General features: G+C 62.8%; 1 protein-coding gene across 1 annotated transcript; it reads left to right on the top strand.

Moving 5' to 3' along the window:
- Positions 1-5,977: 5,977 nt before the first annotated feature.
- PLD4 (phospholipase D family member 4) lies at positions 5,978-13,696 on the top strand. The gene is made up of 10 exons (XM_030883191.2): positions 5,978-6,096; positions 8,511-8,707; positions 9,413-9,596; positions 9,766-9,886; positions 10,325-10,452; positions 11,397-11,597; positions 12,264-12,403; positions 12,568-12,733; positions 12,808-12,904; positions 13,253-13,696. Exons 1-10 carry the CDS (start codon positions 6,070-6,072, stop codon positions 13,453-13,455), a joined length of 1,464 nt encoding a protein of 487 aa, XP_030739051.1. The 5' UTR covers positions 5,978-6,069; the 3' UTR covers positions 13,456-13,696.
- The last annotated feature ends 3,027 nt before the right edge of the window (positions 13,697-16,723 follow it).

A 16,723-nucleotide genomic window follows, 5' to 3' on the forward strand; every position in this document is an offset into this window, starting at 1 on the left:
AGCTGGATTTGGCCCAGGGCTATAGTTTGATGACCTCTGGCCCCAGCCACAGGCCCACCGAAGCGGGGAGTGCTACGCAAATCTGGGACCTCTGTAGGGGCTACACTCTCTGTGTCAGGATAGAAAGGCAAAAATCCACCTGTCTTCGAACTTTTTAAAAAAAATTATTGATTTAATTTATTTATTATTTTGGGCTGCATTGGGTGTTCGTTGCCGTGCGCGGGCTTTTTCTAGTTGCGGAGAGCGGGGGCTACTCTTCACTGCGGCGCGCGGGCTTCTCACTGTGGTGGCTTCTCTTGTTGCAGAGCACGGGTTCTAGGCACGTGGGCTTTAGTAGTTGCAGCACGCAGGCTCAGTAGTTGTGGCTTGTGGGCTCTAGGAGCGCGGGCTTCAGTAGTTGTGGTGCACGGGCTTAGTTGCCCCGCAGCATATGGGATCTTCCCAGACCAGGGCTCGAACCTGTGTCCCCTGCATTGGCAGGCGGGTTCTTAACCACTGCGCCACCAGGGAAGTAAGTCCCTGCCTTCAAACTTGAAGAAACCTGTCTGTCTCTGCCCCAGCTTTGGATGAAAAAAAAAAAAACCCAACAAAAACCCCCCAAAACTCTCTTGTGTAAAGGATACCGAACAGAAAGCCTTAGGCCCTGCCTGGTATACGTGGAAGATAGTGGGACATGGGTTAGACACACGTAAGTGAAGGAGAAACGCAGCACCCCGTCTGTAGGGCCCCACAGACTTGCACAGAGGCAAGCTCGGCGGGTACTGACGGGCCGGCTGCGCTAGGAAAAGGCGTCAGGGAGGGTGTCAGCCACACTTTACTATCTGTAAGTTGATGCTTTATCACCCGCCTGAGGGCCTGTTAGCCATCGCTAAGCACATGAAGACTCGCCTGGGGTACCTGGAGTCCTCACAGCCTCAAGCTATACGCCCGTCACACTCCCAGCAGCTTCTGGGGTGGGGTGCCCTTCAAACATAACCGGCCCATCCTCAGCCTGCCTGCCCTGCCTCACCCCCCCCTTCCCGCAGAAACCGCAACGAAGGCGCTTCCTCCCGGTTCGCCCCCTGCCTTGCGACCGGCCCAGCACTGCCCTGGGTGCCCTGTGGGGCCAGCTGTCCTCTCCCCGTGGAGCTGGAGCATAGGTGCAAACTACCAGGTATAAAGTGAGTAAGTTACAGAAATGTGATGTACAGCACAGGGAATTATATTATAATAACTTTATATGGAGTGTAATCTCTACAGATGTGGAATCACTGTGTTGTACACCTAAAATTAATATAACATTGTAAGTCAGCTACACCTCAGCGGAAAAAAACCCAGGGAGACAGACCAGATCCCTGAAGATCTCTATGCCGTCAGTGGGAGACGGAGCAGATGCCATCTGGGAGCTCCCACCGCAAGGCCTCCTGGCTGGGTAAAGACTCGTATTAAGAGTTTCTGGGTCCAGGACTCGATGTCAGCTTGTTCTTTCATTAATCCAACTTGGAACCGTTGCGCCAGCATCTTCCAAACCTACAGAAAGAAAGAAGAGCCGTGAACGCCACCCACGTGTGTCTCTTCTCAGTTTCCTTTGTGTCATGTGGGCCTGGGGCTCAAATTTATGTATACAGCCCCAGATGGGTAAAGAACCTCCAGGATGAGTGATGTACACAGAGTGGTTCTGGGTTGGTCGCCGTCCCGGGTCCCCACAAAAGCAAATGCAAATCATGTCTGGAGAAAGGCCTCTTCAGCCCAGGACCCTCCACTGCCCCACAGTACGGCTAGCCCAGGATGAATTCCTGGTCAAAGGTCATAAAACACACCATGAGCGACACTAGAATGAAATAACAAATAAAATTGTATTGGAACTTCCCTGGCAGTCCAGTGGTTAAGACTCCGTGCTTCCAATGCAGGGGTCATGGGTCTGATCCCTGGTAGGGGAACTAAGATCCCACACGCCGTGCAGATTGGCCAAAAAAAACCCAAAAAAAGATTAGAAAAGAGCAAAAGAATATAAACTATAGCCAGAGCTGGAAAGGCATCACACTGAGAAAGATAATGACTCAGAAGAAAGCTTTGTAAAAAGCTCAATAAGAGAATTAAATAACGGGTTAGACGCAGCTAAAATAAGAATAAGTCAGCGGGGACTTCCCTGGTGGCGCAGGGGTTAAGAATCCACCTGCCAATGCAGAGGACACGGGTTCAAGTCCTGGTCCAGGAAGATCCCACATGCCACGGAACAGCTAAGCCTGTGCACCACAATTACTGAGCTCACGTGCCACAACTACTGAAGCCCGTGTGCCTAGAGCCCGTGCTCCGCAACAAGAGAAACCACTGCAATGAGAAGCCCGTGCACCGCAACGAAGAGTAGCCCCCACTCACCGCAACTAGAGAAAAGCCCGCCTGCATCAACGAAGACCCAACACAGCCAAATATAAATAAATAAACTTATAAGAAAAGAAAAGAATAAGTCAGTGATGAGAAAGACGAGAGGAAGTTATCCAAATGCAATGCACAGGAATGTGGAAGTAGAAGCTATGAGATGGGTTGATGGCAGAGAGGACTGAGTGACAAAGTGGAACATATCTACTTGGTGTTCCTGACAAGGGAAAGGGAAGAGCAGGGGAGAGGACGTATTCACAGAGAGAACAGAGAGGAATTTTCCAGAACTGGGAAAGACATGTGCTGTGGGTTGAATTGTGTCCACCAAAACGATGTTAAAGTCCTAACACCCAGGACCTGCGAATGTGACCTTATTTGGAAATGGGGTCTTTACAGATGATCAAATTAAGATGAGGTCACTGTGATGGACCCTAATCCAACATGACTGGTGTCCTTAGAAAAAGGGAAATGTGGACACAGAGACAGATGTGTACAGAGGGAAGATGACGTGAAGACACAGGGGGAACGCCATAGACAGGCCAGGGAACCCCAGGGGCCACCAGAAATTAGGGGAGAGCCTGGACCAGACTCTCCCTCCTGGCCTCAGAAGGAACCAACCCTGCCGACACATTGATTTGCGTCTCCTAGACTTCAGAACTGGGAGACAGTGAATTGCTGCCCAGTCTGTGACACTTGGCTGCAACAGCCCTAGCAAACTAATACAACATGTATCCACGGCTACAGGAAGCGTAACGTATGCCAGGACAAAAGGAAGAAAAGGAAACTACACCTAGTTGCATCATGGTAACAGACATCGACAGCGAGAATCCGCTAAACACAAGCAGAGCAAAGGAGTCCCTGCAAAGGAGTGACAGCAGGTCTCCCAACGATGATGGAACCCGAAAGACTTTGGGGTTCCAGACAAAATGACTGTCAGTTAAGAATTCTGTACCTAGAAAAGTCCTGTCAGTAATGAAGGAGAATTAGAGACATTTTCATGTTACTAAAAACTGAGCATTTGTCAGCACGCTCCCAGTTCATGGAAAATAATGGGCAACTGAGAATTTTATCCCCAGCTGAACGGCTAGTCAAGTCTGTTGACGAAAATTCAAGGAACTATCAAGTTAAGAAGCAAAAAGGGAACTTCATTCAAGCCAACTGAGGATTCTCGCTGGGGAAGCAGATCCTCAGACGCTCTGAGGACGGTCCTGCTCGCTCGGAGTGGAAGACACAGTCACGCACATTTTCGAGACAAAGGATCGTACGTCAGAATGACATGCGGCATTTTACATAAAGGTCCCCAAGGAGGCACAGCCCAGGGAAGCACGTACAAAGTGGGCAGCGGGTCACCGTGACCCTACAGAGCTGGGAAGGAACGCTATTCTTTACGAAGTTGCACTGCCAGCGTCAGAAGAAAGGAAAAATCAATCTCTACAGGGGGGCAGGCAGGCCCACCCTTGAGGAGCTCTGGCTAAGGTGTGACGCAGACGCACCGGGCACACTAGGGAGGGAGGAGGCCCAAACAAACACAGAGAGAGAACTTTACGTTTAATTTTTTCTTGTCCTGCCTTAAAATATAAATTTTATATAAAGTCCATTCTAAAAGATTATTTCAGGAAGAAGGACGGTGATCACAGAGGGAAGCTCTGAAATAAAAGAAGGAATGATGAGTAGATAAATCCATAAAAGTGAGTAATTCTTAAACACACCCTGAGTGGATAAAATAATTATAAGGTGCAAAATTTGTTGGGGGGGTTTCTTTTTGTTTTGTTTTGTTTTTTTGGCTGTGCCGCACGGCTTGTGGGATCTCAGTTCCCTGACCATGGATGGAACCCGGGCCATGGCAGTGAAGGCCCGGAATCCTAACCAGTAGGCCACCAGGGAACTCCCTTTGGGGTTTTAAAATAATAATAATAATAGTATTACAAGCTGGAATTTAGAAAAAAAATGACAACAGCAGAATATAAGGAGGAGATCACTGGAGCTGAAGTATTCAGACGTCCTCACATAGTTCAGGAAGAGGGAAAGACGTTTCTTATGTATATATCTTCTCATGTCTGTGGGGCAAAATTGTAAAGCTAAGCTGAGTCGTGTGGAAACACACCACCTCCTAACACCGGTGGATCAGCACAACCAAAGCACAGTTACTGCTGATGCGAAGTCTGCTGCCGATCGAGCCCGAGGAGCTCTCCCGTCGGGGCTGCACGGTCAGAGCCCCGAACAGACAGGAGGGAAGAGCGGTACTTCCTACACCCGGGATTAAAGGCTTCAGAAGAGAACTGACGTAACGCCCTTTCACTCACAATGCACTGGTCAGCACCTGTTTGGTGACCTGCCGGACCACAGGGTGGCCAGGGCAAAGAATCCTCCCCTGCCTCTGTGTGAGTTTCCATCACAAAGCATCATCCCCCAAAGCCTAGAATGAAGGGAATAGGAGAAAATGGAATAAGAAAAACAATCCAGAGGGCTTCCCTGGAGGTGCAGTGGTTGAGAGTCCACCTGCCGATGCAGGGGACACGGGTTCGAGCCCTGGTCCAGGAAGATCCCACATGCCGCGGAGCAACTAAGCCTGTGCGCCACAACTACTGAGCCTGCGCTCTAGAGCCCGCGAGCCACAGCTGCTGAGCCCACGCGCCACAACTACTGAAGCCCGTGTGCCGAGAGGCTGTGCTCCGCAATGAAGAGTAGGCCCCTGCTTGCCACAACTAGGGAAAGCCCATGTGTAGCAACAAAGGCACAACGCAGCCAGAAATTTAAAAATACATAAATTTATTTAAAAAAAAAAAAAGGAAGGAATGAAGAGAGCAGCCGAAGGGAGGAAAAGAAAATCAAATCCAAAAACAAAAAGCAAAGAGAAGGGCTATTCTAAAGGCCGCTGTCTGCGGGGGCGGGGGGGGGGGGGCAGGGGGCATGGGGTGGGCGGGGGGTGAAAGGGTCCTGTATTCAGAGAGTCCTGGTCGGCGGGGTGGTGGCGGGATGGGGCAGGCGGAGGCAGAAATCCTTGCTGGGGACCCAGGCTGAGCACCAGCGAACTATAGCCAGGCCTGCCTTTGCAGGCAGCCCAGGAAGCCACCGACCTGCGTTCTCCCGGATGGGGGTCCTAGCTGCCTCCATTTCCCAACCTCCCTTGCAGCTAGATGCAGCCATGTGACTAAGTTCTGAATCATGAGACATAAATGGAAGTGCCCTGTGGGACCTCCAGGATGGTTCCTCTGGGATATCCCTTATGCTCTGCTAGGAACATGAGGTGATGGCTGAGCTCCAGCAGCAATTATGGGGCCATGAGGCTGCCAGTCAACCCTAGGGATTGGGAGCTGAGAGCTGGAGGGACCTGGCTCCTGATGGCTGTGGAGCCAACACCATCCCTAGGCTGCCAGCCCCAGAATCTGCTCAGTGTGATGGAGAAAAACAACGTTCAAGCCCTGGTTCCTCAAGTCAAGTGTCTCGGCACCAAAACTAACTCAGATGCATAAGCCTGTGACTTGGGGTTGGGGGGTGGGGAGGGATTTTCTCTGGATGTGAAAGTTTTCAGCCCCACGCCCCTGGCTGGCCCACCCACTTCCAGATGTCTGTCAAGGGCGTGGAGGGAGGTACTCAGGAAGAAAAGCAAGTGGCCAGAAGGGGAAGCAGCAGGCTGCAGAGAGGAGGCAGGTGGCACCTGATCGGGCGCTCGCTGGCTAGCTGAGGGCCTGCGTCTGTGGCAAAGCCAAGATGAACGCCAAGGCAGGACCCCCGGAGGTAAGTGCCGGTGAGGCCAGAGGGGAGAGTCAGGCCAAAGGTCCTGAGACGGGGACTTTGGTCCACTGCCCCCTGGCCCCGTGCTGCCAGCAGCCCTGGGCCCAAAGGGTCATCAAGTCCAGCTAGGCCTGCAGAGCACCCATTCCTCTGCCAGTCTGTGCAGCCAGGACCGCCAGGGCCTCGGCGTCTCCTAGAGAGCTCAGAGCAGGCCCTCCCTCCGCCCCAGCCTGAGCTGGGCAGCTGTGCCACATGCCCTGCGCGGCAGGAAGTCCCACCCCTTCACCCATGCCTGCAGGGTCCCACAGCTGCCCAGCACAGGGCTGGGGGGAGCTCAGAGCTGTCCCATGGGAGTCTCCCAGCCCGTCACGGCCCTGAGATGCCAGCGCTAGTGGGTCATCCTCTCCCAACAGCCAGCCCCACCCCTGGACACGCAGGGTCCCCAGGGCTGCAGCTGCCCAGAGCCTCCTTGGACGGCTGACCTCCCCAGGCCCCGGTAGTTCCCAAGGGGATGGGTGGCCCGGCAGGTGCCTCGGCCGTGCTCCGAGTCCCAGACGGGGGCCGTGGGGGCAGGGCTGCCGCGCCCCAACCTTCCTGTCCGCCTGGGGCCCCGGGCGGTGCGGCAGACGCAGCATCTGTCCAAGGATGGCCCTGGGGCCCCGCCCAGGACCACACCCCGATTGCCTCTCCTGAGGGTCAGTGAAGGGGCCTGGGGCCTGTTCACTGTGAAGGCCTGATGCGGCCCCCAGCCCTCCCCAGGCAGGCAGGGGAGGGGCAGGCCCCCGAGCGCTCCTCTGCGGCGTGCGGGTGGGGAAGCACCCTGACTCCCCTCTATGGGGGCTCCTGGCAGGGAGGGGCGCCGGGCCTTGGGCACTCTGCCTGAGTCCCCCTCTCTCACTCTGCTTTCTGGGGCCCCCGCCTCCCAGTAACGGTTCTGGCTCAGGGCAGATGCAGCCCCCAGGCCCAGCTCCTATGGCCGCCCCTTCCCCACACGGAGGCGGGCCAGCGTGTCCTGTGGAAGGACACCTGCTCCCTGGGCCCCAGCGCATGGCCAAGCTGCACTCATGCAGGCAGCGCAGCCCAGGCCCCAGGCCGCAGGGACCACTTCCCCACCAAGGCCAGGAGGGAGGGCTGCACCCACCCCGCACCCACCCCGCACGGATGCCTCGGAGCTTGGCTGGCCGGGTGGGGCGGGGCGGGGGGTCCCTGTCGCTGCGCATGGGCCCCTCCCTGCCCTTCGGGGGGGCCGCGCTGACCTCGGGAGCGTCCCACTCGTGGTGGCGTTTGAGGCTGCTTTGGGGAGCGGCCCAACCCCAGCCGGGGCCCAGCCGGCCTGGCTTCCAGCTCCTCGTGGGAGTGACCACTCTGAGGGGACAAGACGCGTCCTCCGTCCCCAGCGGGCTGCAGAGTCCTGCTGCACTGGGAGAGCCCTGCTGGCAGCATCAAGGCGTCCCGACTCAGCCCCCAGCCCCGTGAACAGCAACACTCTCTCTGTGCCGGGTCTCCCCAGCCAGGACAAGGGCTGCTGCCTGGCGCCCAGGAGGGGCTGCAAGGGGCCAGGACGGGGGCGCCCAGCCCGGGAAGGGAAGCAGCTGTTTACAGGCCAGCCTTGAGAGGGCTGAGCTGGAAAGCAGAAGTGGCATCAGACTCGTTGAGGTTGTAACTGAAACAAGGAACTGAGATTCAGACACACACATGCCCGCTGAGAGGGGGTCCGAGAGGGAGAGCAGCGGGTCACGTGTGTCCCGGGAACAGACCGGGGCGCGCACACACACACGCACGCAGACATGCACGCGCACTAGTGATGGGCACGGCACTCGCCAGCTTCAGGCCAGGCTGTGCTGAGGGCGTGACCGTGGGCAGGAGTGGGTGGCTGTAGGGTCCCCACGAGGTGGTGGTCCCTGTGCCCAGCTGCCCAGACCCTGTGGAGCCACTGCAGCCGGGCCTGGAGCTGTGGGTGATGCCAGGTCGCCCCAAGCAGGTGCGGATGCCCATGCAGACCACATTGGTGGCCCCCGCGTGGCCCCGATCCACGCCAGCCCGCAGCCCACGGGACAGGGGGGCACGCCCAGTGGGACTTGGGGGCCTGAGGGAGGGGGCTCAGCAGCCTCACAGGACCCCTGGGCCAGAGTGGCAAGGACAGAACTAGCCACGGGGGAAGCGGGCACCCTGACTGGAGGGCTGCCCGGCACCTGCCACGTGCCCTGTCTCGGGGGACCTGGGAAGATGGCCAGTGACCATGCGGCCCCGGGCTGCGCCCTGGCGGTGGGCTCGGGCCTGCGTGGCCCCGTCCTCGCCAGCCCCGCCCAGCGGCAGCAGAGACGGTCTGTCTCAGCGCTGGAGAGGCCATCAGGCCCACCCGGAAGAGCACGGCCACGCCCCAGGGACCCCGTGGTGACGCCCTCCTCCGGTTGCAGGTGCGGGGGGCTCTGGCCCTGCTGTGTCTGAGCGCGGTGACCCTCACCTACGTGCTGTGGCAAGCGCTCTCTCCCTCCACCTGGGGCCACGTGCACCCCGAGGAAGGGCCCACCACGTCTCAGGGCCTTGGCTCCAGCCTGGCCTGGGCGCCCCTGGGAGGGGAGGCCCGGCGGCATCAGCAGAACGACTCCTGCCGGTGAGTGAGCCTGTGAGGTCTGCAGGGTGGCCACCGCCTGCCTTCCCCCTGGGGCTCCCCAGCGGGACGAGCATCGCCCTCTGCCACCTCCTGTTGGAAGAGGCAGGTTCCGGGGAGGGTGGGCTGTGAGGCAGGGGGAGTGGTCGGGGGAGGGGGAGAAGCCCCGAACTGTATGGGCCGGAGTGGGGGCGGGGGCGGGGACGACTTGGGGCGCTCTTTGCAGCAAACGCAGGCTGCCACCCAGAGACTCCGACAAGGCCGCTAGCCCCGGTCCTACCTGGGGTGGAGTCGCAGCCCCCGCCCCTCCCGCCCCCTGGGGGGCCCTGGAATCCCAGCACACCCCCAGCATACCCCCACTGGCCCAGCCCTCCCTTCTGGGTCAGCCCGGGCGTCTCCAAGGCCTCCACAGCTGCAGGAGCCCAGACCCAACACCTCTGCCGGGCTCCGCAAGCGACAGCCCTGAGCAGACAGCACCTGGGCTTGGGGTGGGCCTGGGCCCCAACTTCCCTGCTCTCAGGCCCCCCACTCAGGCCCCTCCCTGGGGTGCTCCTGGGTGTCAGGCCTGCCCTGCCCAGTCTGGCCTGCAGCGCCCTCCCTGCACCCTCAGCCTGGGCTCAGCCCTCCTGCTTGGCTGGACGGGACGGAACAGGTGATGTGAGGCTGGCTGGTGGCTCCTGCGCTCACACCTGCCACCTCCCTCCGCAGGCTTGTCCTCGTGGAAAGCATCCCCCAGGACCTGCCGCCTGCACCAGGCAGCCCGTCTGCCCAGCCCCTGGCCCAGGCCTGGCTGCAGCTGCTGGACGCCGCCCGGGAGAGTGTCCACGTGGCCTCCTTCTACTGGTCCCTCACGGGGCCCGACACTGGGGTCAATGACTCTTCTTCCCGGCTGGTGCGCCACCCCTCCCCTGACTCGGAGGCTGCGGGCCGTCCAGGGGCCAGGCACACAGCAAGCCCGGCGGGCAGCACATCTGTGGGCGGTCAGAGGCGGCCTCCTGGGGAAGTCTGGGCCCTTTCTGGTGGGATGGGGGTGGCCTCTCACCGCTGGCCTGCTCTCTCAGGGAGAGGCCCTTCTGCAGAAGCTGCAGCAGCTGCTGGACAGAAACGTTTCCCTGGCTGTGGCCACCAGCACCCCGACACTGGTCCAGAACTCCACCGACCTGCAGGTCCTGGTGGCCCGAGGTAGGTTCCTGCCGTCCTGGGCCTGGGGACGGGCGAGAGCAGTGGGGCCGCCCGGTAGGGGGAGGCCGGGAGCCCAGCGCCGCAAGCGCCTTCAAGTGGGCTTCCCCGGGGGCTGGTTCCAGGGAGCCGGACGTGTCATTTCCCAGGGGGCAGAGCACAGGGTGGTCTCCGGGCCTTGCTGAGCCCAGCTGCTTCAACCTGTGGGTGGTGGCTTGGCCGGGAGCCAGAGGCAGCAGGGACAATCCTCACAGAGCCGGGCTGCCTGGAGGGACCGAGGCTGGTCAATGCCTCAGTTTTCCCATCTGTAAAATGGGAATAACAGCATCAACTGAGTAGGACTGCTGTGAGGAGAAAGGAATCCACCCAACTGCAAAGAAAGAGCTGAGAATCTGGCTCAGCACGAAGTGAGTTCACCGCACCGTCCTGCACCCTCGTCAGGTGCCCAGGTGCGACACGTGCCCATGGGAAGGCTCACCGGTGGCGTTTTGCACTCCAAGTTCTGGGTCGTGGATGGGCGGCACGTCTATGTGGGCAGCGCCAACATGGACTGGCGGTCGCTGACACAGGTGAGTCCCTGAGCCCCGAGAGGGGAGACCCCATGTTCCCATGTGGGCAGCCACCCTGGGGGAAGTGGCCATGTCTGTAACATCGCTGTGGTAGAAGCACCCGCAGACGGGTTACGGGATTCTAACGGCACTGAGCTCCTGCTGCGGGAGGTCATTTAACCGCCCGGGAAGATGCTCGCGGCACCTTATCCGGGAACCCATGCAGACAAAGCGCGACCCCTTCTAGGAAAAGCAGTGCTCTGGCCGTGAGTCCAAACGGGGGCAGCAGCTGCCGCTCAGCGGTGGAGAGGGGTTTTGTTTTCTCTCTTCTCTGTGCATTTATGCGTTTTCTATTGTCTGTTGGTAATAAACACGTATTGCCCTTGGAATACAATGTTGAGGAGAACAGGGACCCGCAGGGCACCCCACCCCACGGCCCCCCGCGCACCCCACCCCACGGCCCCCCCTGCGCACCCCACCCCACGGCCCCCCCGCGCACCCCACCCCACGGCTCCCCCAGCGCACCCCACCCCACGGCCCCCCCTGCGCACCCCACCCCACGGCCCCCCCTGCGCACCCCACCCCACGGCCCCCCCGCACACCCCACCCCACGGCCCCCCCCGCGCACCCCACCCCACGGCCCCCCCCGCGCACCACCTACCACGGCCCCCCCCGCGCACCCCACCCCACGGCCCCCCCGCGCACCCCACCCCACGGCCCCCCCGCGCACCCCACCCCACGGCCCCCCGCGCACCCCACCCCACGGCCCCCCCCGCGCACCCCACCCCACGGCCCCCCCACGCACCCCACCCCACGGCCCCCCGCGCACCCCACCCCACGGCCCCCTCCCGCGCACCACCTACTACGGGTTCTCACGGGTGATGGCTGCACCTGCCTGGCACCCCCGGCCCAGGGGGTCCACACGGCCCCAGGGCCCTCCCGCAGCGCTGCCCCGGTGCCTGCAGGTGAAGGAGCTCGGGGCCATCATCTACAACTGCAGCCGCCTGGCCCAGGACCTGGAGAAGACCTTCCGGACCTACTGGGTGCTGGGGGTGCCGAAGGCTGTCCTCCCCAGACCCTGGCCGCGGAACTTCTCCTCCCACATCAACCGCTTCCAGCCCCTCCGGGACTGCTTTGACGGGGTGCCCACCACTGCCTACTTCTCGGTAAGAGTGGTCGGGGGCCGACTGGAGCCCCTGCTCTCCTGGCTGGCCAGAGGCACAGGGAGCCCCGCCCACCCTGGGCCTGCCCTGCAGACAGCCCAGAGTCTGCTAGGTCCTCGGGGCCACGGCTCCAGGACCTGGCGCCATGGATGGCGGAGGGGCAGGCCCAGCCCCAGGAGAGGACGCGGTCATCGTCATCCACGGGAGACAGGCAACCTGAGTGCTTGTGGGGGTCGTCCTGTGGCCCTGGGGGCCTCAGAGCACACTGTTGGATGGGGTCTGACTCAGGACCAGGGAGGGTGGGGGAGGACCCGTGCATCAGGCAATTGTCACTCTGGGGGGAGGAGAGGGGGACTGAGGGGCGGGCGGTCATGCCCACCAGCCACGGCCCCCCTCAGGGTACATGGCAGCTACCCCAGCGCTGGGCTACAGTGGAGACCCTGCCTCGGAGGCAGGGACGCTCCCCCAGATGTGGGGACCCAGGCTGAGCCGCGCAGGGGGCTTCCTCCGGAGTCAGGCCAGCCCGGGGCCCCTGTTTAGACCCGACGTCTTGTCTTCCTCCTGGTTCCCAGTGCTGGAGGGTGGGTGCACCGCGGCGTCACGGGTCCAGGGACCCAGTGGCTCAGAACCGGGTGGGCAGTGCCCTCAGGGACCTCTCTGCCCACACAGGCATCGCCGCCCGCGCTCTGCCCCAGCGGCCGCACCTGGGACCTGGACGCGCTGCTGGCGGTGATAGGGGGCGCCCGGGAGTTCATCTATGCCTCGGTGATGGAGTATTTCCCCACGACACGCTTCAGCCACCCTGCCAGGTAGGCCAGGAGGGAGCCGGGTGGCCCCGGACAGGGGAGGCCCCTCTGCCCGTGGGCAGCTCCTGGCCTGTCTCCTCGCCCACCAGGACCCCTGCCCACTCGGGGTGTGTGCGCAGGGCCCGGTTGACCTGAGGACCCTGACCCTCCCCCTCACCCCTCCCCAGGTACTGGCCGGTGCTGGACACGGCGCTGCGGGTGGCGGCCGTCAGCAGGGGTGTGCGCGTACGCCTGCTGGTCAGCTGCTGGCTCAACACGGACCCCAGCATGTTCCCCTACCTGCGGTCCCTGCAGGCCCTCAGCAACCCCGCAGCCAACGTGTTCGTGGACGTGGTGAGGACCCACCCCCTGGCCGGGCCGGGAAGTAGCCTCCCTGTTGGCTGACACACCCTCTCTGTTCCCCCAAGAAAGTCTTCATTGTGCCCGTGAGGAACCACTCCAACATCCCCTTCAGCAGGGTGAACCACAGCAAGTTCATGGTCACGGAGAAGGCGGCCTACATAGGTGAGCAGGGGGGAGGGCTGCGGGCAGCAGCTCAGGACCCCTGAGTCCTCGTGGGCTGCCGAGCGAGCGGACACCAGCAGAGGGCACACAGGCCTGCGGTGGCCAGGCCGGGTGCTGAAGAGGGCGCTGTTCTTCTGTCCAGCGTGGACCCCGGGCGGGGACCTGCTAAAGGGCTCAGGCCCTCCCCCATGGAGGCAGGTGGGGACTCCTGGCACCGAGCCCCCCGAGCACTGAGAGGCTGCGGGGCTGGAGTCGGACCACGGCAGGGTGGCCGCTGGGGCCATCGGGCTGGGCCAGACAGCAGAGGACCCCCCGTGCGGCCCAGTAACCCAGCGTCTCCGCCCACAGGCACTTCCAACTGGTCCGAAGATTACTTCAGCAGCACCTCGGGTGTGGGCCTGGTGGTCAGCCAGAGGGCCTCCAGCGCCCAGCCAGGGGCGGCCACCGTGCAGGGGCAGATGCGGCAACTGTTTGAGCGAGACTGGAGCTCCCGCTACGCTGTAGGCCTGGACGGACAGGCCCAGGGCCAGGACTGTGTTTGGCAGGGCTGACGTCCAGTTCTTCCTGGCTGCGGAGCCCCACTGTTCCCGACCAGGCCTCCCTGCCTGGCCCCCAGTCTGGACCCCGAGCAGCTCCATCCGCACAAGCCCTGGGCAGGGGCAGGACTGCCCAATGCAGGGCAGGTGCAAACTGTTTGCTCTCCAAATCTAGCCCCTCTTAAACCCCCACCTCCTCCACGGAGCCCTCCAGGATGCCCTCCCTGGCTCCCACAGAGCCGCAATTCCTGCCCACACACGGAGCCTTTACAACACTGTGTGCCTCCCTGTTTCTTCTGTGAGTCCTGGGTCAGGCTGCGTCCCACCTTCTCAGCCCCAGGCTGGAGTTCAGCCTCTACCCACCTGGGAGGCGCCTGTGTCCACGAGGCCACATTGAGGCGGGGCTGGGCTTCCGCCATGCTAGCCCCTGACTCTCCCCAGCGTCCAGCCTCCCGCCCACAGGAACCCCACAGGGACAGAGCAGGGGGCGGGGCTGGCAACTGGGGTGGGCCCAGGCCTCATGGGGGCGGGGCTGGCGCCTGGGGTGGGCCCAGGCCTGATGGGGGCGGGGCTGGCACCTGGGGTGGGCCCAGGCCTGATGGGGGCGGGGCTGGAGCCTGGGGCGGGCCCAGGCCTGATGGGGGCGGGGTTGGAGCCTGGGGCGGGCCCAGGCCTGATGGGGGCGGGGTGGCGCCTGGGGTGGTGGGCCCAGGCCTGATGGGGGCGGGGCTGGCACCTGGGGCGGGCCCAGGCCTGATGGGGGCGGGCCCAGGCCTGATGGGGGCGGGGCTGGCACCTGGGGCGGGCCCAGGCCTGATGGGGGCGGGGCTGGCACCTGGGGCGGGCCCAGGCCTGATGGGGGTGGGGCTGGCTCCTGGGGTGGGCCCAGGCCTGATGGGGGCGGGGCTGGCGCCTGGGGCGGGCCCAGGCCTGATGGGGGCGGGGTTGGCGCCTGGGGCGGGCCCAGGCCTGATGGGGGGCGGGGCTGGCGCCTGGGGTGGGCCCAGGCCTGAGGGGGGTGGGGCTGGCGCCTGAGGCGGGCCCAGGCCTGATGGGGGTGGGGCTGGCGCCTGGGGTGGTGGGCCCAGGCCTGTAGAGGCCAAGCTGCTCGTGGCACCCAGTCCTGGTGTATAAGGGGCCAGGAACCGGGCGGTAGAGTTGTAGAGTGGAGAGGACCTGGGTTTGAGCTGGGGGGAGGGTGACGCCAGCCAGGATGGGGTTTGGGTGCAGCCCCATTGGAGCTCACCCTCTCTTGGGCCTCGCCCAGCACCTGCCCTGCAGAGGCAGGAGCTGAATCCTGGTCTGACAACTCGGTTCTGGCCCTTCTGCTAGGAATGCTGGGTCAGAAGCCTGTCTCGGCCCTGGCCTCGCCACCTTCTGGTTTCTGACCTTGGCTTCAGAGCCCACCTGCCCTCGCAGAGGCCCCCAGGGCACCCGAGGCTAGAGCTGGGGGCTGGCTCAATGTCCAGGAGACCCTGGCCGCTGAGGGAGCTGAGCGAGCGGACCCCAGGCCCACCCCGGGCCGCTGCTCCCCAGTTCCCGCGTCATCTCGGCCCCAGGGAGACCTGACTGGGTCCTCGTCTGCAAGGAAGATCCCCAAACCCAGCCCGTCTCCCTGCCCAGACCCGCGGGGATCTGGAGAGAGCGCCATGGCTCCGCGCAGCCCGAGACGCGCCCAGGGCCCCTGGGTGCTGGTCTGTGCGTGAGCTCCCCTGGCGGCACGCCACTCCCACCGCAAGCGTGCTGCAGGCCAGCGCCCCAGGAGCAGCAGACCCCAGGCCCGCTGCTCTCTAGGCTGATGGGTCGTGGTCCAGGAGGGCTCTGTGCGCCAGGCTGTGGCAGGGCAACAGGGTGAAAGGCCACAGCCAGCGCAAGCCCCCTTCACACACGGTGGGTCTGGTGGCCACACCTCAGCGGCAGCCTCAGAGGCCTCCAAGGCAGACCCCCGTCACAGGAGGCCCGGGGATGAGGCGCGAGAGGCCCTGGGACCCCTTCTGGGGTGTGGGAGACAGACCCTGCCTCCTGGGACCCTGGAACCCAGGCCCTTGTGTGACCCCTCCCTCGAGGGAGGGCACTGGCTGCCTCGCCTGCGACAGGTAGAACGCGCAGAGGTGGTTATGTGACATGAGGTGGTAACAGCATCTTGCCGGGGGCTGACCCTTGCTGTGATGAAGGAGACGCCCGTGAGCCGTCCTGTGGAAAGGCCCCAGGAGCAGCCTCCAGCCTCCAGCCAGCAAGAAACAGGGCCCTCAGCCACCCAACCTGCACCCAGCAGCCTTGTGAGGGTGGGAGGTGGCTCCTTCCCCAGCTGAGTCTGGAGACGAGGCAGCCTGGCCAGTGCCTCGATGGCGGCCTCGTACGACTGAGCTGCGCTGGGACTCCTGACCCAGAGACGGGGGGTCGTAAGTGTGTGTTGTTTCAAGCCACTCGCTTGTGGCGATGCTGTCACACAGGGCAGGTGGCTCACACACGTCACACAGAACAGAGGCCACACGGAAGGTGGAAGGGCCTGTGCTGTCAGTGGCTCCCCACAGGCTGACAGCCGCCTGCTCAAGGCTACGATATCTCACGCCTTGACTCTGGGTTCAGAGAGGAACGAAACCCATGGAGCCAGGCAGACCCCACCGCAGTGTTCCCAGGGGGCTGTGCTCCCCACGTCGGTCTGATGGGCGGGGCGAGGCTGGGGCTGGGAGAGGCCACTGCAGCCTCCTTGACTGCGGGACCCAGTCCCCACTGAGCTTTCCCTCCCCCGCCCCACCTTCCAAAGGGCTCCACATCCCCTACCTTGGGGGACCTTCCCAGCCGGCCACGGGAGATGGGACTTCCCATGGTGGCCAGGGGGAAGGACCCAGCCTCCCAGGCTCTCTCAGGGCAGCATGGGGAGGGGGTGGGGGGAGTAGCCTCGGGGGCAGCAGGATGCCCTCTGGGCCCAGCGTCCCCCCAACCCGCCCCGCCCAGCCCTGCTCTTTTTCCTGTAGCCGTAGCCACGAGGGCAGCGGCTCCTCTCCAAGCAGAAGGGAGGTGGGATAAGCTCCAGCTCCCACTCCGAGTGCCTCGTGCCCACGGGCCCCTGAGGGGCGTCCGAAGGCAGCCGGGAGGAGGTCTGACCCCTGGAAGTTCATAGGAAACTCCTCCAACTTGTTCCGAATCTGCTTCCCGTGGGCTGCTTGGGGTGGAGGGCCACCACGGCAAAGGAAGCCTCTGAGATGGGCCCCCACCGCGGCCGAGGACCCAGCTCCCCATCCCCGGCCCCCGAGGCCAAGGGCCCCTGTGTGCTGTCCCT

This window comes from Globicephala melas, chromosome 2 (genome assembly GCF_963455315.2).
Source record: "Globicephala melas chromosome 2, mGloMel1.2, whole genome shotgun sequence".
Lineage (NCBI taxonomy): Eukaryota > Metazoa > Chordata > Mammalia > Artiodactyla > Delphinidae > Globicephala > Globicephala melas.

Coding starts and splice junctions, on each gene's coding strand:
- PLD4 (XM_030883191.2), top strand. CDS start 6,070: ATGAACGCCAAGGCAGGACCCCCGGAG. Junction 8,708..9,412: donor CAGCAGAACGACTCCTGCCG/GTGAGTGAGCCT, acceptor CTCCCTCCGCAG/GCTTGTCCTCGTGGAAAGCA. Junction 12,905..13,252: donor GGAGAAGGCGGCCTACATAG/GTGAGCAGGGGG, acceptor CTCCGCCCACAG/GCACTTCCAACTGGTCCGAA.